At 35.7% G+C, this 25,545-nt stretch overlaps 1 protein-coding gene across 5 annotated transcripts; it reads right to left on the bottom strand.

Annotated features, from left to right (window-relative positions):
* LOC107222858 (vacuolar protein sorting-associated protein 13B) lies at positions 1–25,545 on the bottom strand. Of its 5 annotated transcripts, XM_046731600.1 has the most exons (52): positions 25,296–25,544; positions 24,476–24,687; positions 23,884–24,061; positions 23,619–23,700; positions 23,154–23,353; positions 22,973–23,076; positions 22,604–22,856; positions 22,325–22,512; positions 21,982–22,191; positions 21,744–21,882; positions 21,545–21,662; positions 21,321–21,463; positions 20,369–20,541; positions 20,066–20,242; positions 19,667–19,955; positions 19,340–19,502; positions 18,500–18,902; positions 17,534–17,669; positions 17,277–17,444; positions 16,972–17,201; positions 16,312–16,522; positions 16,018–16,222; positions 15,758–15,935; positions 15,229–15,561; positions 14,249–14,452; positions 14,039–14,154; positions 13,601–13,925; positions 13,394–13,516; positions 12,962–13,075; positions 11,713–11,982; positions 10,985–11,638; positions 10,163–10,258; positions 8,822–10,103; positions 8,647–8,729; positions 8,400–8,578; positions 8,044–8,248; positions 7,739–7,903; positions 7,401–7,562; positions 7,113–7,312; positions 6,888–7,038; positions 5,952–6,102; positions 5,705–5,878; positions 5,473–5,630; positions 5,148–5,279; positions 4,963–5,047; positions 4,501–4,881; positions 3,303–3,710; positions 2,821–2,997; positions 2,519–2,689; positions 2,105–2,298; positions 1,681–2,025; positions 1–1,357 (listed from the first exon to the last, which is right to left on the bottom strand). In XM_046731600.1, the coding sequence occupies exons 2-52, from the start codon at positions 24,560–24,562 to the stop codon at positions 1,127–1,129; spliced, it is 11,304 nt and encodes a 3,767-aa protein (XP_046587556.1). In that variant the 5' UTR covers positions 24,563–24,687; positions 25,296–25,544; the 3' UTR covers positions 1–1,126. The 5 variants fall into 5 exon arrangements, with proteins under 5 accessions (XP_046587556.1, XP_015517867.2, XP_046587555.1 ...); XM_015662381.2 differs by having other exon boundaries at positions 4,501–5,047; positions 5,473–5,627; positions 23,178–23,353; positions 25,296–25,545; XM_046731599.1 differs by having other exon boundaries at positions 4,501–5,047; positions 5,473–5,627; positions 17,534–17,660; positions 25,296–25,545.

Genomic DNA, 25,545 nt, shown 5'->3' on the forward strand with positions numbered 1-25,545 from the left:
TCGGTATTTCGCAACTTTGTGATTGTCTATTCAGTAAATCGTATAATAAAGTAAAATATACTCTTATTTTACAAACTCGCCTATTCGAAAGCAGTGATGGGAAAATTGTAGTTAATTACAAATTATATATGCAATATTAATGTAATTTGTATTTTATTTCGGCCTGATTACAAAATCTAAATATAATTTTTATAAATTTTTTTCTAATTACGAATCACACACGTAATTTGTAATTAAAACGCAATAGAAATGTAATTATATATAAATTGTAATTCAGATGTGCTCAATACTGCTTCAAAGTTATTTTAAAATTATAAATAGCATTTTATTTCCCATGTTTAATTATCTCAAAGTTACTAACTTCAATCTCGTCTCTTGTTTCAGACGTAAAAAGTAAGCCCAAGGCTTTTTATGCCATATGAATTTTACCCATCACCATGAAACTTCTGCACAGTAATTCAGAAATAGCATGTAATTGTAGAATGAACCCTAGTACGTTTTAAATCAATTAGTCGTTTCAACTGACCTGTTGCAATCAAATTAAAAGCGATTTGTTTTATAAATGCAACTTTCTTCTGGCGAATCCAAATGAATGAACTGTTCATTTATCTATAAAATTATTTGATGTTATTAGTGACTAAGAAACTAATAAGTGTAAAATGATTGAAGTCTGTATCACAGAAAATCATTCGACTAGCAATCGATTCTCTCTACAATAACTGTTTAATTTAGTTTAAAACACTATTCCGAGTAAAAATATTGTTTTTGAAATGAGGAAATGATGATTTCTTATTTCTTTTATTCAACCACCACGATTGCTGACAATAAATCATTTTCGACTTACATAGTAATTTTAGTTTCGGAATGATGAAAAACGTAAAGTATACAGTTATTTGAGCTTAATAAATTCTTGTGCCAAACGGCCATATTTTTCGTACGATATATTACAACAATCTCTGGTCAAATATTCCGACCAAAATTTACAAAATTTACATTCCAAACAATGCTTTTTAAATTACATATGTATAATGTAACTCTTGTTACCACAGGCTTTGCAAACAGCTATTAAATCGATATCCGAAGATATATTTTCCAGAAACACTTCAATTATCCAATCAAATGTCCCCTATAAGACCTGAAATCCTTTTCCTTGGCTTTGTCTTTTGGTGACATTCAACAAAGAAAGAAAATAGTTTCGTGATTCAGGCGAAACGTAGAATGTAATGGTGTTATCAGCAACAGGTATTATGGGTTCAGAACTATCCGATTGCGCGTCACTGTCCGTAGGCAAACTGGCTAAACCAGTGCTGCTGGTTCGAACAAACTCCTCGACTCTTGCTCTCATTTCCTGATCCATCTGAAAGAATTTTTAATTACTATTTGAAAAAATTTGATGTGTGGGTTCTGAGTTAATTGTTAGGCTGCTCGTGGGTTTATTTTGTTTACTATAGTGATCTCCTGAGAGCTTTAATTTAAAAAATTAACTCAGATTCTTTTCTAATTGCACAAGAAGAATGGTGTTTCATTTGTGTTCGCCCTCAGTGACGCAATAACACTGTCAAATATTTTTCAACCCGTGTTTACTTCTTCCCTAACTTTTAATTCAGGTTGTTTAGTCCATTTATCCTTAATATTGTTCATCTGTTTCCCAGTTTATCGATCAAACAATCACTTTTATACCTCACGGTATTCTCGTGGCGATGAGGGAGCTGCAGACTGTGTAACTGTAGGAGGGCAATGCAGGCAAAGCATTGTTGTGTCCGAAGGATGATCCATGCTGGTCAGTTCGTTGAGGGTGAATACTTTTTCTGTAGTGTCTTCGGCGACATTGACTACCAGCAGAGCATTCCTTGTCAATACCAAAGTCACCGCCTGATTACTACCTTGATGAATGACGTGATCAGCATTTATCGTGTGCAAAATATTGTCGTGACTTGCTACCAGGAGTGGCATAAGACGCCATGCGTATCTTAGTGGAGCATTGTTGGCGCCGCTTGAGTATTGCACAACCGGTCTCTGCCGTGGCTGGAAAATGACAAAGGTGAACCATCAGTCACTTTGAATAATTGCAATGGTAGTTCATATTATCTACAGATTCACTCACAGAGGGCAGGGAGTTCCATCCGGCTCCTTGCAGTAATCCTTGACCTGTTAGAGCCACAAGCTCCGCGGCACCACTCAATGGCTTCGTCACTACACCTACTAATCCAAGACCAACTCCGGTCACAAGGCCTCTAGTAGTTGCTCCTCCTGACCACACTTGCTGTAGAGGATGATGAGCTAACCCTGCGACGGCAGCTGTGAACACACAAGTTCATCTTTAGTATGGGTCAAATTTTGTGCAAGTGGTTGAATTACCAGCGAAGGAAGTCTACAAAATGTCTGGAAAATAAAATCAAAAATTGTAGTCAATCTGATTGGATTCATTTTGAGCCCGAAAAACATGATCAAATAAGGAATGGAAAGTTAAAAACAGGTGAAACATATAGATACCCTATTTTATTTATCAACTACTCACCGAGTAGGCTCATCCCAAAGCCTGTCAGGCCTTGATAAAGGCCTTGGGCCATGCCTTGTGGACGCATTCTGCGAGATTCCTCTTGACGTTGAAGGTGCTCTACATCGAGGGTCAATCTGTCCAAATTTCTGGCTACACTTGATGCCAATTTGGTAACAGAATTCACTGTACCTGAACATACGAGGAATGTGAAGAATGTAATGACTCAGGTATCCAAATTTTGTGACATTTTGCTAAACTGGAAGTTTGATTTTTGGAAATTTTAAAGCCACTGGCATTGAACACTTAATGCAAATTTTTACCTGCAGTGACATGTTTCATGAGGCTAGCAGATCCGTGCGTGACACCAACAAGAAATCCCCAAGGTCCATGTAAGAGGCCTTGAAACGGCAATGATACAAAATCTCTGAGACCACAACCCAAAGCCTGTGCAAGTCCACCAGGCGATCCAAGGATTTCAAGGGACCCAACGACCCAACCTATGTAAAGAAAAGTTGAGATTCTAAATTGTGTTTTAAGATTTTTACGTAATAATGGAATTATTAGACGTAATATTTTTGCCTGTTTTTACAGCTCTGCGCGAGCAATTTTGAGAAGATGAAACTCTACACTTGCAAAGCGTTTGAACGAGTTTATGATTCTAAATCACTGATCCAAATATTTATATAATTGTCTACTTATGAAACAAAGGATCAGGAGTAACAAATATGAAACTTAAAATCTATATTGTTACACTAATGGTCACCAGTCCGTTAAACGAGAGATTTCAAAACTCCAAACTTACCAGCGCCGAATATAGCTCCAGACAAATAATGCATTGTCAATGCATTTCCTAGTCTGTAAGGAGTGGTGAGCAAATTTTTTCTGTCAAACGTTCCGAAATACAACGGAGAATGGTCGAGTGCTAAATACAGTCGTACTGATGTATGAACGCTAAGAAGAATGGAGACAGGATCTATAATCAGATTTTGTAGCCTGAGAGGCGAGCTCAAGATTTTTGCATCCATCATCATGTAGTCTGGCACGTAAACGCTAGACGACATCGGCATGGCCTGTAACTTTCTAACATTATCAGGTGGCATCACAAAACATGGCGGTACCAACGATGTTGCGTAGTCCAAAAGCTGTGTTATGTATGTATCCTCAATGTAAGCACTGACTGGTGCCAACGTAATTCGAACATCCTTCACACCTGTAATTGGAAAAGAGAATCGAACTAGGTGGATTACGAATGTAAAACTTTGGGAAACAAAACAATCTTAATCGTTTAAAAAATCTTCAGCAACATTCTTTACGCCAATGATTATGACCACGAATAAACTGACATCTCTATTATGTGATGGTAATAAGTCTGAGAAAATTCGAATAACAAAAACAAAGATATTGACATTTGCGAAAATTGTCACACTTAAAATAATTAAAATGCTTGAAGTTTAGTGTTTGTGATAAGATTCTAATGTCTTGGAGTTTATTTTACTCGCTGATTGGATCCCTAAAAATCGTCTGAAAACTATTCAAGAAATCTCACATTATAGTATATATAGATCGCGCGAATGTAATTGTTGATGAACATCTGTTGTTCCACACTCGCATAAATTTATATTCATTCACTACGGAGATGAGTGTTTGTCAAACTTTTTTGGGTTGATCTCTCGAAATCTCCATGTTCAAAAACTGGCCCATAACAGTAGTATCAGATCGTAACACCAGACCTTACGTATTTTGAATGTTCCAATTATAAAATATTTTCCCAAATTGTTAATATTTTAGCACATGTCATTTGAATTCACTCAAATTCATTTTAATTTTGTAGTAGGAATGTTATTTCATTTGTATTCACTATCATTGACCAATATAACGTATCCAGAGACTTTTGAAGTGATTCTATCTATTTTTTTAGCTTTTTATTCAGATAGATTCGTCCTTAAAGGACATTCAGAAGAAACATATCAAAAACACTTGAGTGATCATGGATCTCTTACCTGATATGTACCCCTCATTTTCATACATAATGTTGACAGTTAACAAAGAATTTTTCTGTAACTGTGCAAACACGTTACTCAAATGGCTGTTTAAAGAGAAAGTGAGATCCTTTCTCGAAATTGGATTTTGGCCTATTAGTACAACTGGAAAATCGAAGCCACCCTGGTCGAACATTTGATTGTCCAGCTGCAGATCTCCGATGCAAATCCATGTGGATAAAATGTTTTGATTCGGTTCCATTGTGATGAATAAATCACTTATGGTCAGACTAGCCACTTCAATGGTTTGCGCATTTTCATTAATATCCTGGGTTATGGTAAGTGTTACACCACGAAGGTAAACAGTAATAGATCTGTCACGCTTCTGCATCTCTCTAGATTCTGAAATCGTTTTACATTTATCATGAGATGGATGGGTTTTCGTAATCTGTCTCGATTTGGATGTTAACTGTTTTATATTACGTTGCGAAGATGTGGTCGGAACTGTTCCCGGGATTTCTTCATGAGCAGAGTAAAAGCTTGTTACCGATGTCGAACTAGGTGAACTCTACAAAAAATGCAACAAAGAAACAGTCATTTTCAAAGTGTTGAAACTGATCTATAAGATTCAAGTATATTGTATAAAAGTCGGAAAGAAGTAGTCTTACTTGATTGATCAAAGGCGTTATACTTTCATCTGAGATATTGGCGAGTTGTTGCTTAGAAATGATCTCCATATAATTTTCTCTATTTTCATTGTGAAATAATCTACTTCTTATATCTCTAGCTGATATCTCCACCTAAAAGCGTTTAAAAAGTATAAATCACTACCGCAAAGTTACATTTTTTAACAAGGTTCAAATTCATAACATGCATATAACCGAACATTGAACAAGAGAACAACATCTTGCAACTGAAGAGTCAGTTTTTTTAAAATCTTCAATTCTTCAATTATGAACAGTGCGTAAAAAAAAACTTGTTGTTTTGACCTACCTGTGATATTGGAAGAATGTTAATGTATGTTGTGTAGCACCGAGTGTACATTATTAGTTTCACATCTCCGTGGTGCGGAAGCCTGACATATTGATCAGATGGACCAGATGCCATTGCCGAGAGACTTACTCCTCGAGACCATTTCAGTGTCTGTTCTGCTGATAAAAACTTAATAAGATTATCGTTCATGTTTTGACAGTAATCTTGTCCAATTATTAACTTCCTCACTCACCAGAAATCTCGCTACTGCTATTTGACACAGCGCTCAAAAGTAACAATGGTGTGGTGCTCAAAGCTGGCGAATCTGGCAATCGACTGCCGATAGCTGGTAGTGAGTAGTGGCAGGAACCGCCACTTTCAATTTCACAAATCCAGGAAAAATGGGGTATTTCAGCCAATATTCCAGCTGAAAATACGTTCTCTCATATATCAGTGGTTTACAGATTACAGTGTAAAGAAAAATGCAGTGCCAAACTCACTTAAATCCGCGTTTGCCTGGCCAAGAAGAATTTTGAAATTGCACCCATTACTTATCAGCAGTTGAGGATGCTTATCGACATGAATGGTAATGTACGTGGTACCCTTATCTTCTTGAGTAGTAACCACTATTGGCATAGTTGCAGATCCATTCTTCAAAAAGTTCATTTTTATTAATCCAAGTTTTGCATAAGACAGATGTCCATATCAATTTATGTAATACTTGTCGAAGCTGTTTTTCTAAATTTTGTTTAGCATTCGATCAGTCAATATTCGGCTTTCGAGTCGCAAAATAAATTTTTAAATCATATTTTTAACTATCTGAACCAACAGTTGGAAAAAGAGAAATAAGCATTATCCCTGATTTCAGCAAATTTGAATAACACAAGCTGCGTTGTGAAAAAATTGAGAAAGGATTTATAATCGGAACGTTAAAGATGCGAAACTCGGGTGTTTTTTAACTGCTTCCAATGTTGTTTACTTGATTTAGTTCACCATCGAGATTTCCTACAGCATAAAAGTAGATTTGTATGAATACGCTACAACAGACGTTTATTAACAGTTACATTTGTGCGTTGCAACTACATTGTAACATAAAATTTATAGACCTTTTTTCAGAAAATTTTTCGGAATTTGATCAGTGAAAAAAATGAAGCCAAAAACATTACAATCAAATCGAAAACACCAGAGTCTTATGACATCGAATATTCTAACTGTAAAACTTTTATTCAAATTGTTGATATCTTAGCTTGTGTTATTTAAATTTGTTCCAATTCATTCCTATTGCACAGTAGGATTTTTGTTTCAGTCATGTTCACGATCATTGGTGCAAATGGAAATGGATATTTTTTATTTATAAATGGAAAACGGTTTTTTGTGTATTCCTATCTTTCGATACACGTGGTACAGCTCATGTGACTTTAAATCTCCTCACTTACCGGAATAGCAAGGCATCGACGACTCATGCCTTGATCGACTCGTATCGGGCAAGACCATCGGTGGCCCAAACTTAAGGATACGTACAATGCCATTGGCTCAACGAATTGTTGATCAGACAACAAGTGCCATTGTACTATCGGAGTAGCATACCTGCAACGAGTTTTATTAATTTCACTCCAATACAAAGTAATAGAATAATTAATTTTAACATGTTTACAACTCACTTCTGATCCTCGGATGCGAGAATGTTTAAGCTGTACGGAGTAAGATCAGCTGGTATTTGCAGATTGGATAATGCGTCGTTCACAGCGAGGGTTGCAACGCACATTTCTTGAGGTGTTAGATTCGCAATTACATGACTGCTCGAAACACGCACTAATCTCATGTCGTCGTGCATACTCGAGTTCACGCTGACCATACACAACTATCGATTAACACATGAATGTTTCAGTGAAATGTACACAACGGTTACAAGGAGTTTTTTTCTCCAGCGAGACCAGAATGTTACTTACACTATTGCCACAGTCAACAGCCGTTTTCATGTTACCCTCAACTGGAATGAGACCTCCGACCCGAGGCATGTAAAAGCTTTGACTCCAATCCGGACGAGCCAGTTGAAGTGCTGGAGATGTGTAGTAAGTGTCACCGAGCCCAACGCCGAAGTGAAATGTACCCTAGATCGAGAATATTAAACATTGTTATGTTGAAAAATGTGTTATTCTCTTTTCGTGAATTACCATCTAGGAATACCAAGTTGTTTGATACTTCTTTTACGGTATTTTGCAATTTTTATTATAAAGTAATGAAAAATCTATCCTATCCTGTAACTAATGACTCCACTTTTCCTTACATCTAGTTTCGGCGGAGTGACGATCCCATAATGCGGAACTTGACAAAGTTCTATATCCTCAGACACAAGGGACAGATGACATCCTAAAGAGTTGAGTATAAAACACCATGGCTGTAGTTCCAGCAAGAGTGTGCTAGAAACTAGTCCAGCTTCCTGATATTTTACCTGAGAAATATTAAGCCAAAATAAAACTTGTTCCAGTAAATACTAAAGTTTGAATGACACATGTGACCATGCTGTTTGTTCGAACAATCTATCGTCTGTGGTAAATAATCCAGATAGTATGAGTGTGAAATTTTTCATACTTGGACATGTGTTTGAGGCTGTTCTGTCGATACCCATTCGAGCATGTCGTCGCCTTGGAAGGGCCACTGGATTTCATCCTTCTGCATTTGTAACTCTTTCAAAATTACTTCAACATCCTCGCTGTCCGGCCTTTTAAAAAATTTCCTCTGATCCACTGAGCTGTACGACAGCGGTACGTAAGGATTTGACGCAGATATTCCGGATCTGTCAATAACATGAAAACGGTAATCTTTTTACATACAGTCTGTAGATCCGAAATTCTTGCGATTAATTCTGTTGATATTCTTATATTTTATTCGTGTCCAGGGTTATTGTTGTATGGTGTGTAAAGTGAATAGAATTGAGCAGCTCTTACTCGAGTTGAAAGGTTAATTGATGGAAATGTTCAAAAGTTCCAGGACAGTACAATTGCTGTCTTTCTCCTCTGCCGTTGACACTAGCGGATAACGAAACTTTCAACGAAGGAGTTTCCATCTGTACATTTACTGGCACAGGCAAGTAGGAACGAATCATATAAAGTGGACTTATTACAGCCTGTAAATAGACAAATGAAAAAGGTTTATCAATGTCATTGCTCCTCTTAATAAATAATCGATACTTACAAGCACTTTGGTCCGACCGTGAATAGATTGTACAACTATTCTCACCCAGATGCTGAGAAATTGTCCACGCTCTTGCAAAGGTACTGTTATAAAAATAATTGAATATATCAAACGTTGGTAAAAATCATCAGATACAAAGTTTGAACAGCAGTTCACTATTCGAGTAAATACCTACCTTTGACGAGCCACGGCTGACTACACTTTGTATTAGGCTGAAGCGGAATGTCACCCGTCCATGATAAATTAGTCAAACTTGAAAACCGCAATCGCATAGCCATGTATTTCCCGTTTTCCAATACAATCGAGGATGGTTGACTTTTCCCTTTGATAATGTGTATCTCTCTCGAAGGAACTATTGTCGTTTCTGTAGTCACCTCATACTTGACTAGTTTCATTTCGAAATTGTCTACCATTTGGTTTGTGAGTATAAGCTGTCCGGAGAAAGTGATCAATTTCTGTGTCGCGGATAGCGACGTAACGTTTACAAAAATCGCAATGTTCCTGGATCCATTGTTGCCAAAATCAATCATCTGTATTCCATTCCTGTGAACAGAGAAAGGCTGGCTCCAGGTCCATCCGCTATGTTCGACAGCAATGCGCAGTGTCTGATTGTTGACGTGGCGCCAAGAATAAAAGTGACACTGTCTAGTTTGGAGTATGATATTGTCGTTCGTCCCACTCTGACCAAATCTAATTGAAATATTGCTGTCATTTGCAACAACGTATCTCGACAGCACAACGACGTTTTTAATGTCACCATCAAAAGCCATTGCCCACAGATGCGCGGAAACTGCTAAAGTGTGGCTAATTGCAGGACTGAATTTCAATGAGAATGGATTGCAAATGACCGAAAGCTCGACAGCGTCGGCAATGGATAACTGAACTTTCCCTTCCAGCGGGTCAAGCACTTCGTGCATATTCAATAGTCCGTAATCAAGCACTCGAATGCTGAGAACGCCGCCTATATCGAACATCAGCACTCCGTCTGCCCATCTGTTAAGCACGACAATGGCCTTTCTGTGTTCACAGATGAGGTAGCACTGCGTTTCTGGAATCGTGACATCCAGAGTATAATTATTTAGCGGTGGCGGCAGTATGTCGTAACTGCACGAGTCAACGTTGTTATAAAAAGCAACGTGAATGGCACCAATGTTCAATGCAGCTTGCAGGTTTGGCACTATCGTAGGGTTGAAGTACGAATCGATTCTCAGACACGCAGCAAGAGCGCGAGCTGAGACAAGTGTCTTTGCATAGGTTTGACAGTTCGGTTGGTTCAGAACTACCCGCCAAATGCAGGCCACTGCCCGGGCTGGCGTTTTGTTGGGAAAATCCAATCGGTAACTGTCCGTCTCAGAGAGGTAAAAGTCTGCATAATGCTGATATGCCGAGTGACTCTCACTCCAGTATTCTATGCTACATGGTACTCGCTCCTCGCATTCTTCCTCGAGTACTGACGTCTGGAAAAATAATCTCATTCGAAAAGCTGGTTCAGGCTTTTTCTAACATGTCACATTACCTTGAATGGTACTGGAGAAACATGTAATTTTGTCAATGCTCTTGGTTGCGGATATCGCCATGCCATTGCCTGTTGCGGACAAGTCAAAAATACCACCTAAAGAAAAATTTAATTCAGTTATATTGCAGCGGTTTCTCATGTTTGTAAAATTTAATGTTTAAAGACCGTGGTTTCTGGAAATTTTTTTTCTTTCCGTGATTGAATAACAAAAATATAGAAAATTTAGGTTGTATATAAATTGTAACTTCACAAGATAAAGGAGATAACAATTTTATAAATTTTTATATTTTCATTTCTAATAGAGAAAGTGTATTAAATAAGTCGTTAATCCAGCTGGCCTACAAACTTCCCACTTGGATTTGTTTCGAGCTCTCACAACATTATTGAGTACAATTTATTTTTTTCTATTCTATTCTTTAGATCATTTGAAAATTACTGGACCGATCGTATCCGAAATGTAATCAATTCTAAGCTAACAAGAACTCCATGAATCTACATCAAAATCATTCAAAATTCGTTCACCCATTCTCATAATATTGTTATTTGATTTTTTTAAATTTTGATATTTAATTAACTCGAAAACGAAAAGTTAGGAAGAGCCGCGTAAATTAAAATCAACATCCTTTTATTCTCTAAATATCGTCAGACGAAAAATTGATCACTCGATTATAATAACTTGCCTTGTTCTCCGTTTTTCTCTAAAATCGGGGAAAAGGAAAATAAACCTACTCTATACCACGATCAAATGATCAGGAGAAGTTTAAACCAACTTCTTACTCTCTGAATAATAGACACCAAACATTGTGCACAAATAAAGCTTACTTGATAAGGAAAAGGGAGTTCATCTCCGTTACCATCGATGAACTGAAATGCACCAGCTTTTAAATCGTCTTTGTAATGTTGCTCGGAGTATGAAGCCATGAATTTTTTCTCAGTTTTTTCTTCTCCGTCATCTTGCTCCTGTTCTGACGACAATGACGAATTGATTAAATTCGCGATAATTTGGCACTCTTGCATCACGGTAGATATTATTTTTATCTGCTCAGGTCCGACGTCTAGGTAAAGACTTTCACTCTCTGCTTGAACTTGTATTTGCGGAAGAGTGTCGATATCCTGCCACGTTTCCCAAAGGAGATAAATTGTGATATTACAACACCACGGGTTTAACAGGACTTTCATATTGCCATCCAGTACAACCGAAATTATCAACGAATCCAAAGACACATTTTTGTAAATTCTCTCAGGTCTGATTGCCGTCGACGTATTTCCAGTGAGTGCAGCTATGCTGGCAACGATTTCTGACCCAGAATCAGTTTTCAACGACATTACCAATTGTTTTGTAGATACGTTCAGATCTGGAATGTTGTACTTATTGTGTATCATTCTAGAGGACGATTGTTCGGCAGGAAGATTCAAACCCTTCGGACAATATGTTGGTTGTTTAGCGCTATTTTCATCCAAATAACACGCCATCAGCTGAAATGAATGAGACGTTCGTCAGCCTCGATTAAACCACGAGAAGGTTCTCTAATACATTACATCAAAATTACGTTATTTTTTATTGATTCGATGAAATTCAGCCTGGACAGAGAACAATGAATCTTTGTCGGTCGTCCCAAGTTGACACAGTAATGTGGATTTTTTGTTGGATGCCAATGGCACTTTATTGTTAAAAAAGATGGTGGTATTCCAGTGTCATTGTGCGGGTCACCGCTTCTCGTCTCAATTAAACAAACATCAAAGTCTGTTCGTGTAGGCACTGACGCTGATTGTTTCTTTTCCTCGCTTCCAAGTGATGCTGCTATGTCAAAGCATGTTACCTAAATAACGAATGATTGTGATCAAAAAGTTCATATAAAAATATTCGGCTTTTGGATTAAGATTAGCTACTATTACTGTGTTTTAGGATGTACTAGCGCTATCGACTAAATTACAAATTTGTAGAGAAAAACCTTTCAAAAAATCTCCAGCAGTTTTATGCGTATCAAATGTTATAGTGAGCACGAATAAAACAACATTCGCACTATGTAATTGAAATGAATCTAAGAACACAAACTAAGATATCAACAGATTGAGAACAGATTTTCTAATTAACACGTGCAAAATTATAAAAATCTGGTATATTTCATGCGACTCAAATGTTTTTAGGCTCGTTTTGCTTGCTGACCATATCCCTACAAATTTTATAAAACATATTCAAGAAATATTACATCATGATATAATTGTAATGCACAAATATAATTTTTTATATAGTTTTATTTTTATATAGTATTATATATAGTTGTACCGTATTTACACAAATCTATTTGTAAAAAAAAATTCAAGCTATCTCTAGAAATCTTTATAGTAAAACAAATAAGCCCAAAAACTTAAGAATCGGATAAAGTATTCTAGAGTTTGTTCACTTTGAACGTTGAAATTACAAACACTTTCTCAAATTATTGATATCTTAGCTAATGTTATTCAAATTTTCTCAGACTCATTATATAGATTTTATACACATACATATTTACACATACATACATGTACATATCCTATTAGATAATGGGAATGTTTTTTATTTGCATTCATTATTATCGGCACAAATGACATTCTCGGAGATTTTTTAACGGCTTTCTCTCTTTGCCTAACTCTTGATTCGAATTGGTGCCGCCCCTTTATCGTTAATTAAAACATCGAACATTGATAATAATTGAATAATATCAGGGTATGATACAGTATTGGTTGAACGTATTCTACATTTGTTACTACGGTATATTCGTCTGAGTGAAAGATATAATGATGACAAATGTTACATACTTGTAATTTCTGCGTCAGATTGTGTTGAGAGATATAAATATTGGGCTGATCAATCATGACGTAAAGCAATGGTTGTTTTACATCAATGTTGTCATCATCTATTTCATTTGGATCCTGAAATTTAACATATAAATATACTTGTGAGCATACATACATCATTTAGAATATGACTGGAAAAGATGAATTTTCAATTAAATGAAACCCAAAACTCTTAACTGGTAGCTTAAAATCATTTATTTACTATTAATCCTATCATATTAGTACTAAAATACGGCAAATGGAGAATTTAGTATCAAATAATATGAAATCATACTGAAAACTTTAAAATCAATTTTACATGATCTTGTATAATGAAATGTGATTGGAAGTGAAAACGAATATTCCTTCAAATTGACCATTAAACAATCTGAGAAAAATAAAATAAGTTCTCACCGTGTGATATTCGGAATCGGCAGATGCTTCCTTGGTTTCATAAAGAACAAATGTGATTTTGCCACAATTAACCAGAAACTCAAATGGTGATAGTAAAGCAGCACCACGTCGCGTTGATTTACCCTATAATTATTTTAGAAGTTACTTTTGTATAATTGACCTTAAAAATCTTGTTAATTAGCATTGATAAAAATCTCAGATACTTGCAATTATAGTAGAGTTCATACTGGACATTTCAAAATCGACGCCACTGTCTCTAGCAAAATCTATATCTGCTTCTTCCAATATTGGCGCACACCAAGGCTGCTTGACAGTCGGTAATTTGGTCAAAAGCCGAGAGTCATCATTATCCTTAGTTATGCCAACGACAAATGTTTCAAACTCATTGCTGAGCGTGGAAATAAGTTTGATTTGATTCAAATTTATCGTCACATCGATATCTGTCAAACAATTTATTTCCACCGCATTACCGCACACAATAGTTTCAGGTTTAAATATTGTTGCTGGCGCTATGATCAGGCAGAGATCGAACCTGTGTTATAGCACAAGAAAAGTACTGTAATACGTGATTAACCATTTTTACCGAAATCGTTTGAAAAACATTATAAAATCTAAGAATATCTTGCAATATTTCGATTATATTACCTAGTAATTATCGGAAATGTGCAGAGGCTGGGCTCTAGGCTACTTCCACTGCTCAATTTGTTCCATTCTAGCGCTGGATTCTCATTCATAGTGTATAAATACGACTGCGAGGTTCTCTGAATGTAAAAAATGTGACCGTAGTAACGATTGTTTTATCAGTGATCCATTTTTGTATTATATAAATTCTGGAAGGCAAAAAAAAACAGTTACCTTCGTCGTACTGAGTTGATAATTTTTCCAAGTCGTTGTGTCGGCGCATACACCTTTCACATTGATTTGATATTGTCGATCTTCCACAGCTGATCCAGGTATGCGCAACATATTTGCTTGGGCTGCCAGTTGATATATATCTGATCGAATAGGTATTCTACAGATTGGATTTTCCGCATGTGGAGTAATACTGATGCCGTCTAACTAGAGTATTATAAAAATCGTTTATAAAACGATATAAATTTGACGATTTCTGCCAAATAATCCTCAACAAGCAATGTAGGCCGACAATTTGATTCTTGTACATTTCTCAATCTCTAATTCCAATACTCTATTTGTTGTTCGTATATTGTACTGATTATAGATCACAAAATGTCCAAAAAAACAAGCAAACCCATATAGAACAAATTTGCGTAGTCAGCTGGAGTTTTACATCGTAGTAGTTATTATAACGGGTGAATTACAGGAGAAAATCAAAATGTCGGTACCGTTTAGCTTACCAAGAAATGAATAGAAATAATTTTGTGTATTCATCAGGGTATTTCGTTTGGAAGCAACGTTTTTTTTTATACTCTCCCACCTGAAAGAATTGTTGTACACAGAAAACAAAAGTCGTCGCGCAGGCTATTTCGTATATCCAATTGTAAAATGTCGCACTCGGAAATTGACATTCTTCTATTTAAATAATATTTGGTGCAGATATCATTGTTTAAAAATTGTTATAACCCAGACGCATTCAATTGTGCGAACTTGATCTTATAAGCATTCTGGGAAGAATTAAATTCTTGACTATTCCAATGGGAGAAATTCGAATTTCAGGAGGGATCTTTCCAAGTTAAATTTTTGAGATAAACTTTCCCGAACACTTTTTTTTTCCATGTACAAGTTTGTCAAGTGGGAATGAAAAAAGATGGTACTTTGACAAGGAACACCGTAATTAGATCTCTAATTAGTGATTATACACATGAACATAGCTTGACCTGTATAATTAGTAAGTCGTGAAGTAGCCCATATTTAGCCATGGTAGAAGCAGGCAACATCAGCCTACAGCCTTTGAATTCAAGATAAACGAGCGGTAACGAATCGTTTCTCAAATTCGTGAAACTGCTCAATGATGAAGCAGCTATCTTTTCTTGCGAATTATCAACAATATCATTGCTAGAACATCCAGTCAATCTCATGAAAGGTTCAATCAGCTGCGTATACTTGCCGATAATACTTAAGGGTAAAACTATGTCCAGCATTTGTATTTTGATTACTACTTCGCTTATATAGCTGCTCGTGAGTTGGCTTGAGTCTGATTTTGATACAATCTGAAAATGACACATCGTTTTCAATTTATTGAAACATAAATTTGTAACCAAAGTCTGCAACAGTAGCGAGAAATATTTATTGTGATACATTTGAGAGCAATTTAAATTAAAAATCATGTTAAATTTCTGAGAATTATTGTACCAGGGATCTTAGTAATTGTGTCCACACCATATCGGGATGGATTAATAAGCTTACCCGTTGCATTTTATGACGCTTATGTGCGACCCAACGAGTGTGTACATTGCCACATTTTGCTCTGGTAAGAGTTAAGCTCAGAAAGCCGGAGTCTTCTCCCTTTTCCAAATTATCCTCCTTTCCACACATTACCAAGCCGCCATATTCTCCAAGATCCCAAATTTGAGCTTTTGGTGTTCTACCATGGAATTAATGAAGATCAATTCAGTTCAACATCATCTAACAGCGTTTTTGCACAATATGAAATTCTGATCACTTACTTGATATAATTAAAAATCGTAGCCGTCGTAATCTTAGTTTTCAGTTTGAGATAAACAGGCTGTAGATCTAAGGAGGTGATAATATCTTCCAATTCCAGTACTAGTTTTAACGAAGGAATTTCTGGCTGTCCCATTATATATAATTTTACTGCCAACTTGTTGATCGTCCATTGAACCCAAGCCGTTAAAGTTAGACCGTCTGCATCTGTCAAATTCAGGATATGAAGTTTACAAGTTAGCAATAATTTGACTACCGAAATTGCTCTTAACAAAACTAGATCATTATTTTATTACTCTGTTCAGGTTCCTCTTTGGTAGTCGATACTGTTGAGGTAACGGTGCTATCTTCTCGGAATAATGTTTGATTTGGACTTGACTGCGCCAATGTAGGAAGAACGGTTTGTACTTCAACTGGAGTGTCTACGATAATCTTGGCAGTCCTTCTCGGGCGTATATTTCGCATAACATTGAGTACATTTACTGCAATGCTACTCATGAATAATACCTAACGCATGTCAAATATACTGTATCATTATTCTTGAGACACACTAACTTAAGACATCACTGACATTAATCTAAGGAGTTAGTGCGTTGTATTAGAATATTTCAGTAACTCAATTCAAAACAAATGTGTTTTATACTCGCAGAAACATCGAAAACGGTCCATACATCAAAAGTTATTTGTTTGCGCCAAAAAGATATCATTATTAAAAATTCACACCATATGTCGAAAAGTCTCAATAAATAATATGGTTTGCGTGCTACGACCATCACTTTTACTACTTCTGGCTATAACCACGCAAGAAAAAGTAGCAGAAATCTCAAATTTTTAACATCTTTAATTTGAAATATGAGTCATTTTCCATAAAAGAATTGAGGTGATAAAATATTCCATTGCGGCACAACAGCTAAAAAAAAAAATTCTTGAAATGCTAAATTTCAATATTTACGCACCTGTTCCTCCGAGATGGAAATCGTAATGGGTGTTGTGTCGACATGAACGCACAAGCTTAGAGCTGTCAATTTGTTGCCCGATGTTGCAGAAGCTTCTGATGAAGTTTTGGCAGTTAATCCGACCGTGGCATTTAGAGAAACTTTTTTGATAAAATTCTTCTGTGTTTCTCTTTGAAGTGTGTAGCAATGAAAATCATTCACATTCACTGTCCATGGAAAACTTTGGGTTTCTATAATAAGTAATGAAATTCTGTTCAATAATTACCATGAAACCACGTGTCGTTATTCTATTACTAACAACTTACCAGGGCTCCACATTGTTCTTGGTAATTTCACAGGTAAGTCTTTGATATAAAATGATAAAATTTCGACCTGCATATTCACTGAATTAAGGTAGAGAGAGGGTGTTTTTATGACTAGAATTTGCAGATTTCGATCTTCTTTCAGTGCTTGGTCTTTTGCTTGTTCAATACCTAAGGTGAGAATATTATCAATCATACTTCAAGATTACATTCAAATTCAAACTCTTATATGATCAGTCAAGGTTCGAATTTCTACGTACCATGGACGCCAATGCAACTCATCGTTGTGGTTGGGATATAAACAACAATATGCCCGATACAGCCACTTAACACAAGTCCACACCATTCCGGATACCAATCGACTATCCTGTCCAATACCCCCATTTTCTGTAAGTTCTACCATCAATCATTACATTTTCTAAGGCATACTGCTTTTATTATACCTAACTATTTGCGGTATATATTTTGGATTATAAAATTTGGTAAAAATAACTCTAAAATATTTCTTTTTTTTTTTCAATTAGCTCCTGCTATAAGAAAAGTCAGTTCAATAATCAAAATGTTTCGGCAAATACGACTTCTCGGAATAATTTTACCTATGCGAGGCCGGAATGAATGATAAAATCAATACATGGTTTTTAAAAATAATTATGTTTTAGACTCGTTAATTAAAAATTTCATGCTGATTAATTTATTGAAAAATAATTTTCTTTTTTCCATATCAGCCTTAGCTTATGGGAAATAGACTAGAATTTTAGATGTTTTGAACCTGTAGAAAATGTGTGAAGGGTCGAAATGATATTGCAGAAAAAGAATTAAATGCAATAAAAAAGTTTAAAAAATGAAACGAAAAAATATTTCACCCTCCAAACTGATCAGAATGATTGCAAATTATATCCGAACTACAATGAAATGAATTTTCAGTAAATTAATTCACACGAACTTTTTACTAACCGAGTATGGTGTATTTTTTTTCTAGTAATATCCAGATAACGAATACAAAATTTTAGGAGACCAAATATAAAATTCGTTACGATGGGGGCTCTAAGTTAATTTTTTTTTTTTGAAACATCAGTATAACTTGTTATTAAAGAGATTGTTTAGGTTCTTTGTTTTTGATCATTTGGTAGATCAGATGGCGTATTATATTACAGTATAATAAAGATCTGAAAGTATGAAACATGTCGGAGCAAGTGGATTTTCACGTTTAAAATGAGCATGCTTACAGAGTGCGACGATAAAGCTTCGGCTTTGTGCTCCGACTTTGGCAGGTCATCAGCTTTTGAGACAGGATTAAATTCATCCAAAGTCATCCCAGATTTACGTTTCTCTTGATCCGAGGAGCTATGAACACTCTGACTTATGCCTGGAAAATTTTTCTTGCGTACAGATGTATCCGGCGATGTTTCGTCAGGCATTTGTAGCTGGACGCTAGCTTCAGACTGAGGTATGTCAACTTGATCCAATTTATAGTAAACTGGATGATACTGCAGCCACTGTGCAAATAGAGGATCCAACGAGCCTCTAATCTCTGATACTTGGAATGACAGAATTGGTGGATGAAACTGCTTTCTTGGGTCTTTTGAAAACTGTACCACAGCTTTTAATAATGGTTTTGAATCTGCGTCGCTGCATAAGAATAGTTTTAATATCAGGTTTAGTAATATAAAGAAGTTATTGTTCTTCTTTGATATCGCACATAATAGGTCTGTTGCATCCAATATAAAATTCAATATTTTAAAATATGCACTTTTCTTTTTCACGTGGCATAAAGTGTACCATTTTTTTCTATTCTATATATGTTCACCAAAAAAATATCTAAAGATTAAAAATAAATGATTTTCAATATTTTACCATTAGGTATCTTAATTAAAACAAAAACTCTCCATGCGCGTTGCGAGAATTTTTTTTAATACAGTTACATTTTTTTATAATTTTATAGCAGTCTTAAATTGGACCAGCAGAGAGTTGTTGGCAAATTGTTTTCAACACACTATTTTCTTGATTATTTTGTATTACATTCAAAGATTGTAGTATTGAAAATATAATTAAACTGACATACATACCTGGAATGATCACTTTCAGGGCCAGAAACAACAAAGGCTTGTTGGAAATCATTGAGTAGGAATACTTTGGCGGAAGATATATCGAGAACGTTGGAAATTGTTGCATTGGATGATATACTCTTTACACTTATGCCTTCCAAGCATAATTCGAGATACACAGGATCTATATTGCAAAAACAGAAATGACATGAATGGCACTTTATTTGATCTTTATGGTAGCCACTATTTTTTTGGATCTACTTTGATTGACGTTATTTGCTACCTAGTGACCAGAACATCAATCAAATTTAACAACTAATTACATATTCAATGCATTTAATGTAATACCTTTTTCTCGACAAGCATCGTTGAAAAGTGATGAGCATATCAAGGGATTAAGCGTATTTTCGGGATTTATCAAAGATGATACGATTGACGTTGCGACCATAAGCTTCACCTTTGTACCGGTGACTGTGATACCATCGATTTGAAAATAGTGAAAAACGTGTTCCATGTCCAGGCTGAGCCAGTATTGCGGATACAACAGCATTTTCATCGAATACTGAATTGTGAAAGGCATAACTAACGTTGTCCGACTTTTTCTGGTCAAACAAAGCTGACACTTGACACCATGTACCTGTAATTGTCGTAATTAAAAAAAAATGATGACTTGGGAATTCACGACAAATGATTCTTCAATGCATATTTCGTAGAATATAGACCGATTACAATACAAAGCTGTCTTACCGCCCCGTGTATAACCCTGTGGCAAGAGTTCAACATATCTGGAGGCAAGTCAGTTTGTTTGCATGCACATGCCACCAAACGGTGTGGATACATTGGCTGATCTATGTCTATCAATAATTTATCCCATTCTATACTCAAGACCGGATCGTCGGATAGTGCAGGAGTCAGTGGCGCCGTCTGAAAGGCAAGTGAATTTCATTACAATTATTACTTACAGTGATCACAAAGCATCTATGATAATAGGTTAACACACAAATGTGTTACAGCATAGATAATTGTTGCTATTTAGATCATCCGTGATACCTTTTTTTCCACAAGTTTTCTTTTCCGGGGTAGGCCGGTGATTTGGTGCTCAGCTAATTGCAATTCAACACAACCACTGATTAAAATCAGCTTTATTTCAACCCTTGATATATTTTCCCTCAGAGCATCGTACTCTTCAACTGTAACTGGAGGCAACTCGTCGATGGTCGGCTCTGAAAACGGGCATACGGAATTTGCAGATACCTCGCAGAGAGGTTCGACTTGAGGGGGTGTAAATTAGTAGATGAAAAAGTGGATGAATTTTGGTAATTTATACCTCTCGCAACGATTTTCAAATATGTAATTTATACCGCAACGACCCATGTTCCAGTTTGATTGGGCTTTGTTTTAATCAAACATATTTAGATCAAGCTTGATTTATATACTTTTTTTATTAAAAACCAATTAATAGGTGCATTGTTATTGACAATCACGTTGACCATTTTCGCTTGGTGAGATCGTTTAGAGTGCCACGATATCTCAATAACAGCTCAAGCGATTTACTTCCAATTCAGATAAAGTATTCCTGAACAATTTCCACAATCTTACATTTTCATTTAACAAAATGACGACTGTGTGAAGTTGAAATTCGATTTGTTTACCGATACTTATGACTCTTTCAATGGATTAACAAAAAAAATATGATTATTAAAGAAAAAAATTATAATCCTGGCAAAGAACAGTGCTTCTAAATTTGAAGTAAACTCGTTGAGTTGGTTTTGAGATATCGCGGACACCGCAAAACATGTTACTGAGCGAAATGGTTGACAATATTGTCAATGACAATGCTTCGGATTAAAAGAAGACAATAATGAGATTCGCTTCACATACTTTTGAACTGAACAAAAACCAATCAATTTGAATGATTGGTTGTTGAAATATAACAGCCCAAAATTCATCCATTTTTCAGCCATCTAATAATATATATTCCCATGATTTACGATTTACTTACCAGGTTTCGGAACTATGTAAGGTTCGTAATCATACTTCATCGCTGCTTGTTTGATTGATTCTAGACGATGAAATAGCCCTGAGCACATCCGCACTGTTACATCACCAACTACGTATCGCACTACTCTGTGCTCATGGAAATTGCTGAAAATGAATTAATTCACAGTGATAACGAGTTTTACAAAATTTTGTATGAAAGAAAAGCCTTCCAAATAATAATCGTACCTGTATTCAAAGTTCGAATTGAATTCAGATACTTTCTCCGGCGTTATGTCATCGGGTAAATCGATTAGGTACACATAATCCATTACGAAGGCTGGACACCGTTCTAATAAACTTTCCACTGAAACATTAGCACAGTTACCGATACTGATATAGAAATTTTGTATGCATGAAAAATAGTAATAATACGAGTTAGACTAACCAGTAACAGTTGCAAGATGATAGTCGATGTCACGCTTGTAAACTCTTTTTTTCTCTTTATTCTCTACGGCTTCTGCGTCGAATAAAGAATCCTTCAAATGGTTATTGCCAACTTTTCCAGCAGTAACATACAGAGGCGGCTAAGAAAATAAGAATTGAATTTTATTTTTTGATAATTGCATGCCACTTGCGGACCGACAATAAGAGAAACGTTTTACACTTCAGATTTGAAACTTCACCTGTGCTCCGTCTATAACTTCTGGGTGACCACAACTGCACGACCCTCTAGGGAAAAGATGTATACTACCCAGTCCGGCCTGCATACTAGTCCACGTCATATCTTGATGCAATACATCTATCACAACTCCGTTCAATTTCAGCGACATAAACGACGTGTACCTAATTTTGCGCGGTTTGTAAAACAGCTGCTCCTTAACGCTGTCCGTTGTCTAGAACACCGACGCATTCGGTAGACATGTAATAATGTATCAAGAATTTATTAATGTCTATTCTCTAGACTTTTAATACTGTGATACTGAGTAATCTGTAGATAAAAGTGCGAACAGCAATAATTCTTCAGACCTTGAAAGTTACAGTTGCATCGTTAACATAGAAGCCCATGTGTATCGTGTGACCAGTATATGCCATCAGCTGTTCACTGGACCAATCATTATCCCAATGAACTGGCAAAACTGATGGAACCATGTTCCAAGCCCAACCAGCCCAGCTTCTGCCCTCCTGATGCGATGCAGTTTCCGATTCTGAATCATCTAAAGATGGTAATAGATTTCTTTATAATAAAACATCAAAAACTTTCTTTTACTTTTTTATAAATCTGTAAGGCATTCTGAATATTATTACCTTCATGCTCGTTTTCTATACCATCTTCCATAGATATCAACGATCTTTCTTTATTTGATGGCAACATTTTACTTTGTAAAGCAATTACCAATGCTATCAATCGGAGCAGCATGGGAATCTGTTGCTCCGTCATACTGAATTCCATTTTTTCACAGTGGAGGTCGAGTCTCGTTACAGAAGCACGTTTTGCTGTATTACTATGATAGTTTACTATAAGCCGTATGATCATCGAGCACCGATACAAAACAGGATCCTATTCAAAACAAGGATAGTATTACGTTAAAGCTTTATCATTTGTTTCGTTAAATCATTGCCCTTGCGAGCGTAATTACTGCATTAATATCACACAATTAAAACAAACATTTCTACCTGATAAACTTCTATTTTACCCGACGCATCCATTTTATCTAAGCACAAAGTTAGATCTTGTATTGTTATGACCTTCCTAAGAAGAACTTCATAACTGCTCACATCTGCAAAATTGGGAAAGGCTCAATCTCGTTATCTTCCTGCTTATTCTTAAATAAGGAGTTCAGAAGTTAAAGCCAACCGTCAATCTTTTTAGACTGATTACCCGTGAATGCTGGTTCCCATTTGTTATTAACAGTCTGCATGCTGAGGAATCTGATGTTCACACTCAAAACTATATCTTCTTCGACATATTTCAGTATCAAGTTGTTACAATTGATCGTTATATTGTTAACAACCTTTGTCACCATACTCTTTATATATCCGGGAGGAGCTTCTTCCCTGTTGGTGTTGTTATGGTCAGTATCATTGTCATTATTCATATTTTACAATTGCATAGGCCACCTAAAGTTTTGTACTACATCGAACATGGACAAAATACTTTGTTTCTCTTCAAAATATGAAAAAATATTTGGCCTTACGATACAATATTTATAAAAAAAAATCCTCTTATAATGAATTTTAACGGTACTTCATCCCTACTTTCATCAATAGTGTCTACAAAACATTGGCAAGAAAATGCTCATGATAAAAGTGCGTGTAATACTCTTTTTCTTCCTTTTTCTTCTTCGCTGGTTTGCGTGTACTGGCTTCTGCCTGGTTTTCATCCTTGAGCTTTAGAATGCACTCTGGAATTGTAAGAAATGTGATTTTAGTTAATCGACATGATGTGCATTAATCGATATGCATGAAGTGCTTAGCAAAAACGAAATGCATCATCAAGTTGTATTGACATATCTCTCGTAACATAAATTCCAGAAATATATAACAATGTCCTTATTATAAATATTTAGGGCATTTATTATTATCACCTATGGTATTGATGGTCACTACGATTGGTTCTGAGGTTATTTTTACCCAAGGAACATGAATGAGCAGCTCATGAATATGTCCACTGACAAAGCTGAATGGCAAATTTAGCTGTTCTTCTAAAACTTCCAACCGTAAGTCTAAGTTTTGAAATGAGGCATCGCCACCCCACAAAGAAACCTATGTAACGGAAAAATATTTGTCCAGTATTTCTAAGTCTCTTATTCTTCTTCATGAGAATTGCAGTTTTTCTTTTTAAATATCAGTATTTCTCATAAAGAAACATAGAAAACGAGGTTGAAGCGTTAGTGCAATGATCCATTTTAGGAAAAATTGTTTACTTACAACTTTAAGGTTGTCTGAGATTCAGTAAACCGCAATATAAAGCAAAAAGACACTCGTATTTTGGGACAATCAGCTCTAACTTTAGTGATTTTATAATTTCTAGACAGTGATTTCTGTTTCAATGTTTCGTTACATTAACATCACCTTTTTGACCACCCGGAATTTGCATCATTGTAAGATACGCTAAAGTAGTTCAGATACGGCCATTCTTCGATGTATCTATAAAAAATGTATAATAGAAAGACAAACCTGTGACTGTTCCGGTTTGAAGTTTTTAACATATTTCTCAACATAGCTGAGTATAACAGGTGTTATGTATGATTCCAAATTGAACATTGTAGCTGAAGCTTTGGCTCGCTATACATGCTTTATGCAAACTTCGGTACAATTTCAAAAGATTACGATATGTTTAGACTTTCCAGATGACAGAAAATTTTCTTATCTGTGACTCACAATAGTACCTGAAATGTTCAATTACATATATTGGGTACATAGATAGCTGTATGAAAACCATTTTTTTTTTTTTTTCATTCCATATCTCATATCCCGAACCGTTACTCCCTATCATGAAGAAAATCAGAATATATAAGATTATTTGCAAACATGATATGAACCTATCTGTGATCATTCCTCTGACAGTGATTGCAGTACCGCAATTGCTCAGGGATGTGATACTGTTATAGTGATTTGTTAACTATGCAAATAATGTAATTGGACATTTTCAAGGACAAGGAATATCAACACCAACAAGTTAAATAGTTTTACTTCGACAGCTTGAACCTTTCGTAGCTCATTTTCAAGTCAAGATATCATCTGCTGTCTGACAAGAAGTGTGGTGAGTAATTGAGATGATATACGTTTATAAATTTAACTGTCATTTTACGCTATGTCCATGCGGAATTAAATATAGTTGTACAGAAGATGTCTAAGATGTCATGCTAAAATTTATCTAACGTGGAATTTTGTATACTTCGAAATTTAAGTAATTGTTATCATTAAAATGATCGTTGGCCGCGAGAATTATTATTGTATCAAGTACCAATATTGTATGAATACGTGTCTTAAATACCGTGTTACAAAAACGCGATGATATAACCTCAAAACATCAACTTTTCTTTAAAGTTGTATCCGCACCAGTCGCAGCCTAGCTCGCTAAGCCAGTTGTCAAAATAACATAAACTCGAAATATGAGCATTTTCAACAGTCAAAATGTATGCGCTTCATAAATAAAAATGTGTTTTTTAATCAATTTGTTCAATACAAAATCGTGTAGCAGACAACAATTAAAAGGCACCTCATATACATTTTTGACGTTCATT

Source organism: Neodiprion lecontei, chromosome 2 (genome assembly GCF_021901455.1).
Source record: "Neodiprion lecontei isolate iyNeoLeco1 chromosome 2, iyNeoLeco1.1, whole genome shotgun sequence".
NCBI classification, from domain to species: Eukaryota; Metazoa; Arthropoda; class Insecta; order Hymenoptera; family Diprionidae; genus Neodiprion; species Neodiprion lecontei.